General features: G+C 40.0%; 1 protein-coding gene across 2 annotated transcripts in view; it reads left to right on the top strand.

Moving 5' to 3' along the window:
- fam219aa (family with sequence similarity 219 member Aa) overlaps positions 1 to 14,610 on the top strand; it is a 96,119-nt gene extending 81,509 nt beyond the window's left edge. The window contains exons 5-6 of one of the 2 annotated variants that reach the window (XM_072497267.1): positions 2,452 to 2,506; positions 6,881 to 14,610. In XM_072497267.1, the coding sequence (XP_072353368.1) occupies positions 2,452 to 2,506; positions 6,881 to 7,033 (208 nt within the window). In that variant the 3' untranslated portion in view covers positions 7,034 to 14,610. Of the gene's footprint in view, positions 1 to 2,451; positions 2,507 to 6,877 lie in introns of both variants that reach the window. The other variant, XM_072497266.1, reaches the window with a different exon arrangement.
- Positions 14,611 to 14,866: the final 256 nt, after the last annotated feature.

The following is a 14,866-nucleotide window of genomic DNA, read 5'->3' as shown; positions in this document are numbered from 1 at the left end:
TCCTCAACCCCATACCTGTGGAATTCCTGTCTATCCAACTTCCCCTTCCTGGCTCTTACACCAGCAGATGTTGTAAATAGTTCCCTCTCCTTGGCCACTTTGTTTTCAAAACTGTTATCACTATCTTCTCAAAAAAAACCACACTCAATTCCTCTAACCTTTCTAACTATCACTCCACTGCCTTTTTTCACCTTTCCAAGGTTTTTGTGCAGGCTGCCTCCAAAACCAATGCCCCATCTTACTTCTACCTGTTTGACTGTGTCCATTCAGGTTTCTAATTTTCCAAGTCAGGATGGTGTGTGGTTTGGAAAAGAACTTGTAAGTGGTGGTGTTCACGTTCACTTGTTCTTCTAGCCAGTTGAGGTTACAGGTTTGGTAGCTGATATTGAAGAAGCCTGGGCAAGTTGCAGCAGTGCATCATGAAATGAAAATCGCTTATTGTCACGAGTAGGCTTCAATGAAGTTACTGTGAAAAGCCCCTAGTCGCCACATTCCGGCGCCTGTTCGGGGAGGCTGGTACGGGAATTGAACCGTGCTGCTGGCCTGCCTTGGTCTGCTTTAAAAGCCAGCGATTTAGCCCAGTGTGTGAATCGTGCACACTGGAACCACAGTGTGGAAGAGGTGCCAGGAAGTAGACTGTATTGTCCTGGAGGTGTTGAATCTTGAAGTTATTGGAAACTCACTCATCCAGGCAAGTGGAAGGTATTCCATCACATTCCTGACTTGTGCCTCGTGGATGGTGCAAAGATTTTGGAAGTCACCAGTTGACTTCCAAAATGCCACAGAATGCCCAGTCTCCAACCTGATGTTGTAGCCACAGTATTTGTGTAGCTAGTCCAGTAAAGTCAATGGTAGCTACCTGTTGTTTGCTTTCTTGCACATCTGATTATAGCTAGAGCATTTCTAAAAATGTCTTCACCATCCATTATTCCATTGTTAATTCTGGAGCCCCCAGAGGTATGGCATTTTTTTCTCTGATGTGGAGATGCTGGCGTTGGACCGGGGTGGGCACAGTAAGAAGCCTTACAGCACCAGGTTAAAGTCAACTGGTTTATTTGGAATCATGAGCTTTCGGAGCGTAGCTCCTTCATCAGGTGATCTTTTCTCTGATCTGCAAACTATTCCTAATGACTTCATCAGCAATCATGGGATTAGCTTCCACCCATGGCACCTAGTTCTTTCATCACCTGTCTAACTATCTTAATCCTTCCACTTCCATTGTTCTTCTGCCATCAAGTTTGAATAAACTATAACTTTTTCCATCTTAATTGTAGATGCCAAAATTATTGACTTGATTGTCGTCACAAACACCATGCTGGCAACTATCACAGACTTATTCCGGCTATTGTAACTTCAACAACCTGTTTGATTCAGGGCTAAGTTTATTAAGGTTGCTTTTTAAAAGGTTTACTTTCCTTCAAGCAGAAGTAAACATTTGTGTTTTCTTAGATTTAAAATATGTCTTTCGGTTGTAATGTACAGAACAGAAGGAGGTTATTCAGCCCATCCCAGCTCCCAAAAGGTTTACCCAGCTAGTCCCATTCTCCAGCCCTATCTCCATAGCCCTCAAATTAATCACTTCCAAATATGTATCCAGCTCTCTTTTGAAACCTTTTATGGAATCCACCTCCACCACACTCCCAGGCAGTGCATTCCAAACACAACAAGCCTGAGTAAAGAGGTTTCTCCTCATCTCACTCCTAGATCTGTTGCTGACCATCTTGAAATTGTGACCCCTAGTCACTGACATACCAACTAGTGGAAACGTCTCTAGAATGCAGCTTTGGAGCATAAATTTGGAAAGATTCTATTTACCGGGAGCTAATTTTAAAAAACACCCCAACATCATTGTAACGTTTGCCATATCCCTCCACCAGTGGAGGTGACTGATCCTTCCCTATTAGCTCAGGTAATTACTGTGGTAGCAACTCTATTAAAACATTCCTAATCCTTCCATTAATAAGTTAAAAAAAATTCCTAACATATCTTTCTAAAATTGTACAGATTTAACATCATAGACATTTATAGCCATTAAATATTTATTGTTTAGCTCAAAATTTCAAATCTAATTGGACAGATTTTCGCTGCCTGAGAGTCAAGCCAAGACATGGTTTTAATGATAGGTAAAATTTAAAAGGACTCTTGTGATTTTTAGGTATTGTTTTATCCCCTCTACAAAATATAAGTTAAACTTACTCAGCTACTTTTGTGAAATTAATTTACCTTTGTAAAACCTGTTTAAGATGTCATCTTGCCATTGTATATCATCCATCTGTTTTCTAAAAAGCGACATTGCTTATACAAAATTAAACTAATCTCTGTAACTAATTGCCTGTTACTTTAAAGATAAAATTCTGCATGGTATTAAATCTAGTAGAAACAAAAATATTTTAGAGAGGCCTGAAGATCTGTTGTTAATACAAAGTAAAACCTATTTCCATTTCATTGCAGTGATGATGATTTTGACATGTCACGGTACTCTTCGTCAGGTTATTCTTCAGCTGAGGTGAGTTATTTGTACAGATGTTAGCTTATTTGGCAAAGGAAAGGAAAAGGGTGATGAAAGTGAATGGCAACCAGTGCTGTTGGATTTCATATAAATGTGTTTTAACAGTCGGATCTTTGATTCTGTCTTCTAGGATGTTCTAACACTATGTAATCCCTACTGTTGCAGTCAGTTTGCTTTTAGGCTTTTTAAATCTGACTGTCTTTGGTGCTGCTCAGTCCTAATTTGTATGTTCAGGTGTCCAGTTGACATCTTGTCTGTAGTTTGACAAGAACTTGGTATTTTATTCTTTGCGCCTGGTGGGCTGTTACACAAATCATTAATCTACTCTCATAGGACCTGCTGCAATAGCTTTGCAATTTCTGTTGCTGCTCCCAGTGTCAGTAGATTGCAGCAAAGACTTTTTCACATATTTATTAGTAAACATAACACCAGGGAGTTTAAGGTCTGACTGCCCCAACCTACCTTCCCTGAGCACCAGAAAGAATGAAGAAAAAAACAAACTCCCACCAGGTACAAATTAAAATAAGAAACTTGCATTTATATACTTTCTTCGCACAGGTTTTGAATATCCCAACACACTTCTAATACAGTGCATTTCCGCAGGGTTTCCCAAACTGGGGCCTGCGGACTCAGATCCATGAAAGATCTCCGGGGTTCTGTGAAGCTAGCAGTCACCACATTACCAATAAAGGGTGGATAGAACGCACATACATTTTAAAAATTAGAGGAATCAAATGGGCCAGTCAGCGCAAGACCTCTTGGAGCACTGAATGCCGATAAACTGACTAATCAGCTGGTCAGCATCCAGTGCTCCGAGAGGTCTTATTCCCCTGGCCCATTTGGTTAATTCCATATCACTGTTGCTGGGCAGAACAGCCTGCGGCCAAGGTGAAGCAGGAGCCAAATTTTCCAGAAGCTGGGCGGTGACATCAGGGCCTTGAGAAAGAAGCTGATGTGGCTCGGGCCTCTGGAAAGAAGTGGTGCTGCTCGGGCCTCTGGAAAGGAGCGGCCCGGCCCAGCCCTCTGGAGAGGAGCGGCGCGGCCCGGCCCTCTGGAGAGGAGCGGTGCTGCCCGGCCCGGGTCTCTGTCGAGGAGCGGCCCGGGTCTCTGGAGAGGAGCGGTGCGGCCCGGGCCTCTGGAGAGGAGCGGCGCAGCCCGGGCCTTTGGAAAAGAGCTACGCGCCGCGGCATGGGCCTCGAGGAGGGAGGGGTGCGACGTGACACGGGCCTCGGGGAGGGAGGGGTGCACCGCGGCACGGGCCTCGGTTCCCTCGCTTTAAAAATGACAACGGTTAAGATATATGTATTTTTTATTCCCAGAACTTTTTAACTATTGCCAGAATAGTATATGCATAGATGGTGCTAGAAAATACTTCTTTACATTCAATTTTTATGATTGTGCCTTTGGGAAAACCTGCATTACTGTCTAGCTAATGTCAGTAGGCGAAAGACATAAAAAAGGAGGGGTGAATGTGAGTCAACAAGGAAAAAGGATTAATCGAGTGAAGTTTAAAGTATCTCATTAGAGTGAGGGAGATCTATTGCAACAAATAAAACGTATTTAGATGGGCAAAGAACTGCAGGAGAGTTAAGAGTTTTGAGGAAGAGAGAGGAGGGAATGAAGAGATCCAATCATCTGCTTGATATTGAAATTACTCATTAAATAGAATTTCAATTCAGTCAAAATATAGCAATCTGGAATGCACTGTGTTGTACGTTCCATTTAAAACAACCAGACCATCAGAATAGCTTCTTCTGGTAGGTACTTCTTTCATTACTTTAGTTAGTTCCCATCTTCCCAAACCTTGGCTACTTTGCGCCACCATTCTGTCAACTAAGCTTGGATTACTTTGGATTTCACTTCAGTTGCAACACCAACAGAATGCTTCCAAGATTCTCCAACATCAAAACCAAAGCAAATTCAACAACTTGAATATAAATTATATGGAGGTCCTAAGGCTAAGAGGACTTAGAGCAGATGAATTCTAAATTAAACCAAATGATTTATGAGCTCTTGATAGCCTTATCAATGGACCCAGAGATACCAATAGAATGGAAACAGACCACTGTGGCTCCTTGTACATTAAAGAACATTTGACAATATTTAAAGTATCAGCCTAATTAATGAAAGCTGCCATGGATTCAAAAAGGAAAGATTGTGCCCAACCAACCTCCAACTCCTTTTACACAACATTTTACACAAGCTCAAGAAGAGTTTTGACCAGAGGAGGAAAGGATAAATTTATTCCCATGGCACAGTGTTTGGTAACTAGAGGACATAGATTTTAAAGTAATTGGCAAAAGAGCCAGAGATGAGGTGAGGGTTTATTTTAATGCAAGGCACTCTGATCTGGATTGTACTACCTGAAATGTTATGGTCAGGAGGATTGGAGGGCTATCCATTCAAACAACAATTTTTCCTCTCCCCACCTGTCCATTAGCAAAAGGATGTTTTAATTTGTTTTCTTTTTAATAAGTAAAGGCGCATTGGAAAGCCGATGTGCTTTCACTTCCCCAGTAGTGGGGACCTCACAAAGTGAAATAGGCAGAGATAAATTCTGAGATTAATCGGTTTGCAGGCAATGGTACAAAACCTTCAGCAGAGGCAGGGCAAATGGGGCCAGTTGACTAATATTATCAGGTGACAAGGTATTAACCTGTTCATCGAGCTAGAGCCTTGGGTCAGTTGACCTTGTCTCTCCACAATATTTTCAACAAGGGAGTTTATTCTTTGAGGCTGGGGTTTGCAGTCCTCAGCTTGTCTGTTAATAGCTCCTCGGAAATGATGAAGTGTGGCATTTCCAAAACTGCAGAGAGGCTTTTGTTCTGGTGACACTCAGACACATGCTCACAGACAGGGGGTCAGCCATCTTAATGAACTTTGTTCTGCTGAAATGTCAGTTTAACATTGAGAAATAGCAATGAGATATGTTTGTAAAAACAGTGATAAGTTCTGTTCCATCACAGGGAAATGAGAGAAGATTCAGCAGTAACTTTCGAAGGGACATTGGATAAATAGTTGAAAGTGAGAGAATTGCAGGATAGTGGAAAAAGAGCAGAGGAGTGAGACTAGTTGATAGCTCTCACTGAACAGGCTCAATTAGCTGAATGGCTTCCTCCAGTGTAAGATAAGTTGTACAAAAGGTCGCTGTCATCTTAACATTCTTGTTAAAAGTTAAATGTTACAAAGATCAAAACAAGCCATTTAACACAGTGGAATATTGCTACTTTTGTGTGGCCTGCATTGTAATCCTGATTTACAGTAATACATTGCACCACCCAGTTTGAAAACCTCTGCAATTGGTAAGCTGACATTCATGGGGCTGGATTCTCCGCACTCCAACGCCGAAATCGTGGCTGGTGCCAGGGCAGGAGAATCGAGTTAGAAGCAGAAATCGGGACCGGCGCTGGTTCGCCAATTCTCCAGGCACCAAAAAGCGGCATCACTGGGGAGTACGCCTCGCTGCTTGGGGCCATTCCAGAGGCCCACTCCGACATTCTCCGCCCCTGATCGACCGAAGTCCCGACGCCGAGGATCTAACCCAGTCGGGATACTTGAGTAGCGGCTGCGGACTCCATCTGCGGCCGCCCTGGTTGGGGGCGGGTGGATCGGAGGCCAGGGGAGCCTTATAGGCGACTGGGAAATGTTCGTGCGGGGGTTGAGGGTTGGACACGTGGCCAATCGGGGGGTCGCCTTTGTGGGTCTATCACTGCGGTCCGAGCACGGCGCAGCCGCTGGGGGCCGCTGCCAAGCGCATGCGCGGCCTCTGACCCGGAGGTGCGGGGGGCCGTATCTGCAGCAAAAGCTGCAAGATTTACTCCGGATCCCTGCTAGCCCCCTGCAGGGCTATGAATCCAGCATTTTCGGGAGTAAAACCCTGCCGTTTTGATGCCGGAGTGGGGACACAGTCCCAATAATGGAGAATCCAGCCCATGGTTTCCATTTGTGAGTAGGTGATATTGATATGTAGTTGTAAACTTTCTTTGTACCTGGCTGTGAAATACGCCCCCTTAATGTAGGAGTCTTTTTTTCTCCATTTGAAGCAACCTTTCTAATCTGTCACTCTGTTCCCTAGATCTTCGTTTGCAGTCCTATTTCCCCCATTCATTTTAAGTATTGTGAATAAAGATGTTTTGTGAGCATTGCTTGCTTTTCATGATGTGAAACAAGTTGTTTTGTATAAATCTAAACTGTTCGTAAAAATCCCTTTTTTTTGCATATTAATTAGGACGATTTGGGAAAAATTTACTATCCTGATCCATTTTTTTCTTACTTTTGTCTGAAGATGCTGCAAAGTGTTAACAGTCGTATTGCCACATAGCGAGGACAATTTCAACTAAGTTGCTGACATTTTTTCTCTCTTTATAGCAGATTAACCAAGACTTGAATATCCAGCTCCTGAAGGATGGCTATCGGTTAGATGAAATTCCAGATGACGAAGACCTGGATCTTATTCCCCCAAAATCAGTCAATCCGACCTGCATGTGTTGCCAGGCCACCTCCACCACTTGCAATGTTCAATAATGTGACTGACGCTTTCCACTGTAATCGTAAAACTAACAGCCATTGCTTCCTCCTATGGTAGGACATGCACTTTGTGTCCGTGTTTCAAAACAAAGCAGACCATCATTGTGGCATTCATAAGTGGATGTGAATGCAGTGTTGAATTTGTGTGTGATAGAAGGTGACAATTAATCCTGCTGCTTAGCAGTGGTTGTATTGTGTAATCTTATTTTATTTTTTCCCATCTGCTTTTTGGGATGGGGTGGGGGGGAAGGGAGGAAATAGAATCCTACTTCAGGCATGATTCAAAGCTCTACCATGAACTGGAAGCAAAACCCAGCAGTTCTGTCTACCAATATTTGGCTGTTGTATTTGAAGGGTACTAATTTATCTTTGTATACTTGTTTACCATTGCATTTGGAGCCAATGATATTTAACCTAAAAGTGAGATTTTTAAGCATTAAAATCTCATTGTCGCTCTAATTTATATCAGGTTAATATTTTGTTAGAGTTTTCTAGCTTCTTCATTGACATTCAGAATTTGATAACACTAGCATAGCTTTTTGTTAGATTTTACATATTGACCCAAACTCTGCTGAGTGAAACCAAAGTACGCTACATTGTAGTGTACACATGTTTTGGGCTATTCTTGTAAACATAGGGTCTTATATTTAATGTTTTCTTCCCTTGAAATATTTTCCTTTTTGAAAAGAGAAAAATATTTCAGTTTTGTTTGGTCATTGTTTTTCTTTTGTTTAGAAAGTAATCCTGGAAAGGGGTGCATATGAGACTTGAAGGGTTTTGGGGGGCCATTTGTTTGTGAGAAAGTGTGGATGCATAGAAATCTCCCCAAAGGTGGTTGGTTTTGAATCCTCAGTTAAAGGATTGTCGGAGATTTAGCAAAATGAAAACTGAGTGAACGATTCATTGCAAGTTTACTATTAGAAATGGGCAGAGGTGCAAAAATGGGCATTGTATGGAAAGCACATGGGAAATGGGGCTGAAATGTGTTTTGGTGTTCTGCCCTTGAAACATATAACAATTAATAAAATTATAGGGATAGTTGTAGTTATAATATGGCAATATTTAAAAGTCGTTTAAATTATATCTTCAAATTTTAGGAAGTTTAATTCCAAGGAAACCTGGTTGAAGTCTACGTTCTGATCATTCTCAACTACACACTTAATTTTTAATTGGTACAAACCAATGCATGCACTTAGCCAATTAAGTTCTAATCATTATAAACTATGTGCCAATTGAGTAGAAAATGTGGTATTTTAAAATCTCCCTTTATGTTGTCACTAGAGATGCTCATTAAGCAGGGAGGGGGGGGGGGGGGGCTGTGGGTGGGGGGAATAAGAGTTCCCGTGCAACTCAATGGGCTGTCACTGTAACTTGGCTTATGGGCACATTTACTTTGTTGAAAAAGGTTTTTGCACAATCTTATTTCTTAATCCATCTTTCCTTCCCTGCACACCTCCCAAAGACAAAGCACTGAGCATATCAAATAACCAAGCCAATGGTTAGAAAAGTACAAATTTTAATAATTGAGACAGATTCAAATCTGGCCCTTCAAAGATGGCCTAATACGCCTATCACAAAAAATAGATGGTCACCTTGAACAATTCCTTTGAGCCAAAAGCATAATGAATGAAAATTCTTAATGTTACTAATTGCACAGGGCTAAATCGCTGGCTTTGAAAGCAGACCAAGGCAGGCCAGCAGCACGGTTCAATTCCCGTAACAGTCTCCCCGAACAGGTGCCGGGATGTGGCGACTAGGGACTTTTCACAGTAACTTCATTGAAGCCTACTTGTGACAATAAGCGATTTTCTTTTCATTTTCATTTCATTTCATTACTTATCATATTTAACAGTGCAAATATTTCAATCAGAATAACAAGTTCATAAATATTGAGCTGGGAATCTAGTCTGAATAACTTGCTGTCTGGTTCAAAAGCTCATGGTTGTTGACCACTTTAGTTTATGTATTTATGTATATGTATTTATAAAGAAACTAAGCATTAATATATTTTATTAACATGGCACCTGTATTTAAGTTGGACCAAAAGTAAGGGAATAATACTAATGTATTTCTACCCAGCTTTGGTGGGTATTAATATGAAGTGGAAATCTGAATTTGTTATAATACTAGAATGAAGGATTTATGGCATATTGAACTAAAGATTTTATGGTGCAAGACCCAAGTCAAGTAATTTAAGCAGTAAATTGTATGCTCATGTGTGCTGCTACCCAAAGCATCAATGAATCCAGAGCAGAAGTTATTAATGACCTCTTACCCCCGCCCCTCCTTCACGATCTTTCTGTGAAATTAATTATTGCTAATTGTTGTTTCAATATCCCAATGTTGTATTGTGTATGTTCTGGTATGCACGTGTTCTGCGCTAACACTCCATGCAAACAAAGCGACTTGTCTGAATAACCTGGTCCTTGCCTTCCAAGTTGATGCTGCTCTTTGTTAAAGCTTCCAATTAGCAAAATACCCTATTCCAATAAATGTGATCCTGTTGCACTATGATCATTTTAATGCAAATATGTTCACCGTGTCTAGGAGTTTTGTCTTGTCTTGTGACCTTATTGAAAATATACAAATATTTGAGGTGCATATTGCTTATTTAACAAACCTTATTTGGACCAATTCAAGTTAACATTCGCTTCTACAACTGTTCCACTTCGTTGCATTTAAAAAGCAAAACTGGGTATTGGAAATCTGGAATAAAACAGAATTCTGATGAAATACAAATCTGCATCATTTGAATAAGAAAACACAGATTAATGCTTTAGTGTTGATTAGAGGTCGTGCCCTAAAAGTTACCGATTTGTTTTCTATTTCAGTGCATAAGAATTGTAGCATTGGGGGCATTCAGCCTATTCTGCTGGCTAACATTTTTAATCTAAACCCATTTCCTTGCCCTTTTTCCATGTCTTGTTTCTTCCTCAACAAAAACTTATCCAATTCCTTTTAATTTATAAGTCTCGACCCCAATAGCCAGCTGTAGTGACAAATATCGTATTTAATACCCGACTGTTATGAAAATAATTCTTCTAATTTTCCCCTTTATTATTCTTGTGATAATCTGTAGTTTGTGCCAACTCTCAGAAGGTGCTACTCATGTAATCTCGTTTCCCTGCCCTTCTCGATATTTTTACAGAATGTTTAATAAATTACATTTTATTAAACAAAAAGCTTTTATGGCCTCCGTTTCACCATTTTTGGCACAAATGTTAATATTCCTCTTCTTAAAAAAGAATTAACTTTTTCTGCACTTATCCAACTTCCTACCCATGCTGTCCTTTTAATATCATGTTCCCCTCAACTTTTAATCTTAATTCCCTGAGCTTTTATTCCAATACAACATTTGAGCATTTTTTCAAAGCTATAAACTGATTCCTAGTGAGTTATAGTAAATCTTCAAACCACATGATGATGATCAGATTATGATCTTAATTCATTAGTTCTCCTAATCTTTGCTCTGCTAAAGTAATGTGAATTCCCACTGTGTTGTCTGGTTGCTTGTCTAATATCCAGTCTTCGATGCAACACTATTTCCTCCAGTTAAACTTGAACTACCAAAAAGACTGAAAGCATTGTCTTTGACCCCTGCCACATATTGCACAGGTTTTCAGTTTTCTTCCTGCCTAATGTGTCAGGCTGAGCAAGATGTTTTCCATGGATTTTCACTCACGTGGCAAGTAGCATGAGTCAGCAAATTTCCAGGCTTGCCACTCCCATCTTGGGATCTTCGATCCGTGGGAGGGATGGGTCCAGGATGGAGTAAGGCCTATAGCATAGGATGCAGATTGCAGGTGGCCACGGGCTGTTTAAAAATGGGACTTGGTTCTAGTTGTTTGCTTATGTTTTAGACCTGGTGACCCCCAACCACTCCCCATGCCCAATAAATGCCAATTCATGCCCCTACCTATTCCAGTGATCCCTGATACTCACCATGCCAACTCATGCTCGTCCACCCAGCACCCTTGACTCTCAGACCCTCCATGCCAACTCTCCCTATCCAGCTTGGGAAGACCTTGGGAGACATCTGAGATGAAATAAAGGTCTAAGTAGCTATTTTACCTTTTCTTTAATAAATGTAAACTCCCTATTCCTTAAAGCCTATTATGGACTGAACTGATCTCTCACACGCCTTCGCTACTGAGTGGTACTACACTCCATGTGCTTCAATGCATTTACATTGTATATTTGTGTATGTACTATGGGGTTTTTTCATGTACGGTATGGACTGTATGCAGAACAATACTTTTCACTATTTTGGTACATGTGACAATAAATCAAAGCAATCAGTCAAAACTTTTACATATCAAGTGCTTAATTGGTTAAAAACAAATTCATAATCATAAGCCCACATCAAAGACAGCTAATCCTTAATAACCGCTTTGAGCTGTCCACCAAACTGTGAACTTGGAGCCCCCTGCTGAGATAATTATAGGTTGTAGAAAGCAACAGACCATTCCTAGAGAACCCTTGGGGTAATGTCAACAAAAAACAACAAAACCACTAGAACAGAGTTTTCTTTTACCTTGCACGAATATAGTTTGCATTTTTTTTGTGTTGGGGTTTTAATAACTTTGCAGTTTGACAATTTTACAAACCTTACCTTCAAGAGGATTTCATCTACTTTCAAAATTCACAACTCCCACACTAGCTTAAGGCCCTTGCCTTGGTGGGGTCTGTTTGAACTCAGCACTGGAATTGATCGGAAATAGGGGCAGGGCTCCCACATCTGGGTCCTGCTAGCCGTTTTTAAAGGATCACCTTTCCTGCGATAATCAGACCTCTGTACCCTATTGAATCTCTAGCTGAACGTCTGACCCCAAGTACTTTTCCATCACAAAGACTTCATGACATTACATCCCACACAACCAATCTGGCCTCTCCAGCCCACCTGCCAATGAAACTCCCATTGCTACCCTATTCCATCCAACCTGAACTATTTCAATGTCTTCTGTTTTGCATAAGTTTCAACCCACCCAAAACTCAGCTGTCCATATCCTATCCACAGTCTTGCTCTCCCATCTCCCCTGTGCTTGTTGATCTATAATGGTCCCCCATTATGTTTCCGATTTTGAAATCTCGTCCTTGGATTTTAATCCCATCACGACCTAGCTTCTCCCTTCTCTGTAACCAACTACAAACCCAAACACTCCATTTTTCCAAATTGTGCCTTGTGTATTTTCACTCCCCAACCCGATCCACTTTCTCTCTTGAGTCCACCATTGGTGACATTCAGCCAAGATGTCTAACCCCCATGGAATTCTGTCCTTAACCCCCTGCCTCACCATCTCTCCTTTAAGATCTTCCATAAAATTCATCAATTTGGCCAAGCTTTTGGTCACCCCTCTTGATATCTCTTATGTCTTGTTTTTTTTAATTGGAGCACCTTGGAATATTTTTATTCCATTATATAAATGTAAGTTCTAATTGTTTTGTTCAGACTTGACGATGGCTCCTTGCTTTTATATTCTGTTCCCCAATGTATAAAACACCAAATCCTGTTTGCGATGCTTTCTGCATTTCCACATTTAAAGAGCTTGTATTTGTACCCTTGGATCTTGCTCATCCACTTTTCTATTAATAGTTTTTCTGTTTTCCAAAAATGTACTGCTTAACATTACTCAGCGTTGAGTGTATCTGCCACCCACACTGCTTGTTGCGTGTTTCCAACATCTTTTACTTTATGATTTGCAAGCTGTGTTGATGGCAAGTAATTTGCACATTACAGGAGTGGGATTTGGACCCTTGAAACTGAACATTAGAGAAAAGAAGTTGAAATAAACCAGTCCAGTTATTGGCCACTTTTTAAAAGTATCAACGCTACAACCATCTACAAGTCATCTAAATTATTCAATTGAAATTCACAATTTTTAAAAAAATGTATAAGTGAGTACAGTCTGGATTTCTGGACATGTTAGTTGCATGATTTCTTCTGAATGTGACAAAGATAGCATCATGTGTTAGAATCAAAGCAAAACATTTTAGGAGTACTGAAAAAGGAAATCTTTATCTGTCATAGATTTTAATGTATGTGGAAGATTGGTTGCTATATGTAGGTGATCCTTTTACAAAGCAAAACAAAAATGTCTACAAAAGTATAGCGCAGTGAAACTGGCATATTAATGTTTCAATTTGTGACTCTTACATAGATGTTAGTTGACAATTTGGTGCAGACAGCATATTTTAATTATGCCAAAACTCAAGTTTACTATACAAGATGCCGTAGCATTAAGTTTAAGATGATCTCCACAGCATTTTCTGTTTTGTAATAGTAGATACACAGCAATACACCAATGTTTGAAAGAGAAAAAGATTACTGTTTCAGGTGAAGTCACTTTATCTGTCAATGGGCTGCAATCCAAAACATTATGCTGTCTTTTGCCTTCAGGAATTGATGGATGTTTCGTGTATGGGTAGGGTGTTCTGTTTTTATTTCAGTTTTCACCCTTTGCAATTTTCTTTTAGTCATCTTTTGTGTTGTGGATAAGGTATATATAATCAATATCCCCTTGAGCATGAGCATTTGAAATGCCTAGTGTATATAAAATAAGCTGTTCAGCTAGTTCTGCATTAATAAGAAACAATTGTGCAGCAAACAGTGAAATTTGTCTGGATAGAATATTTTAACTCTTTCATGAAACTAAAAATGTGCACGGTAATTAGATTTAAAGGAGATAAAAATGAAGCCCTGATTTGAAAGGCTAGAGACCGTGCTTTACCTAGTGTGCTTCAGCAACTTAGTGCTTAGAACCTTGGACTACAGTCGTGTATACAAACTGGCCTGAAATGTAAGTTTCACCATTTGTCCAACCTATACTCTTGTAACATACGAAATAGTCAATTTATTATAGCTATTTAGTGAGTGAACTGAAAATTTGTGAAGGATTACTTTAGCTTGTGCTTGGGGCTTCTTCATTGTCTGATCTGTTGTGATCGTAAATTCAGTTAATTTAAAGATAGTTAGTCAGTCATTTAGTCACCTGCGTAGGGGGGGGTTTGCATAAAACTATTTTCTCTGTTGGATGGTGATCCTATTGGTTCCTTGCCTCTTCCTACCGACTATCCAATGAAGACTTAACAAATTTCTAGTTTTTAAAAAAAGCCGGATTGGTGGGGGGGGGTTAAATTTGAAGTCTATTGGTGAGTGTTACATTGAATGATTTTTATTTTAAATGTTTTTACAAAATTGAGGAGCTCCTGTACTATATATTCTTTAAGGATGTTTTGTGGTCAATATTGGCAGCATCACAAGTGGAAGCTATGAATTCCATATATGGTGGCCATTGTCTGTTTCCATGGGAGAACACGAGGGAGAACATTTAGCTTCTGTTTTCCAATTATTTTTTTGATATTCATCAGTCTTTTGCATTGACTTGTTTTGCAAGTGATAATGCCTTAAATGTTTAGTTCAATATGATTTTTTATTTATTATCAGGTGTAATTTATTTCTAACATTTTTGGAAATAGGAATGTGTATAGTCTTTTTTTTTAACATTTACAATGCAGTATTTGACATTGATCGTTGTAGTGTAACACATTAATAAAAATGCACATGTGAAACTTGGTATATTGTCTATCTAATTATTCTTGTGACACTTATTGCCTGATTATGTGAAATGTACCTTTACCCTGCTTAGCGCGTTTTCATGTAAACATGCAAAGCTAAAGAAATGGACCTGCTAGGATCTCCTCCCCCCTAAAGATAGAAAGTTTTTTTTCTTTCCCCAAGATCCTGCCCCACTCCACATTTCCTGACTACATCAGTCCTCTGCTCTATCTTCTTACCACACAGCTGTCCAATAAGATGTTCTCTTCTCCCTT

Source organism: Scyliorhinus torazame, chromosome 3 (genome assembly GCF_047496885.1).
Source record: "Scyliorhinus torazame isolate Kashiwa2021f chromosome 3, sScyTor2.1, whole genome shotgun sequence".
Lineage (NCBI taxonomy): Eukaryota > Metazoa > Chordata > Chondrichthyes > Carcharhiniformes > Scyliorhinidae > Scyliorhinus > Scyliorhinus torazame.
This window is presented reverse-complemented; position numbering and strand designations above follow the sequence as displayed.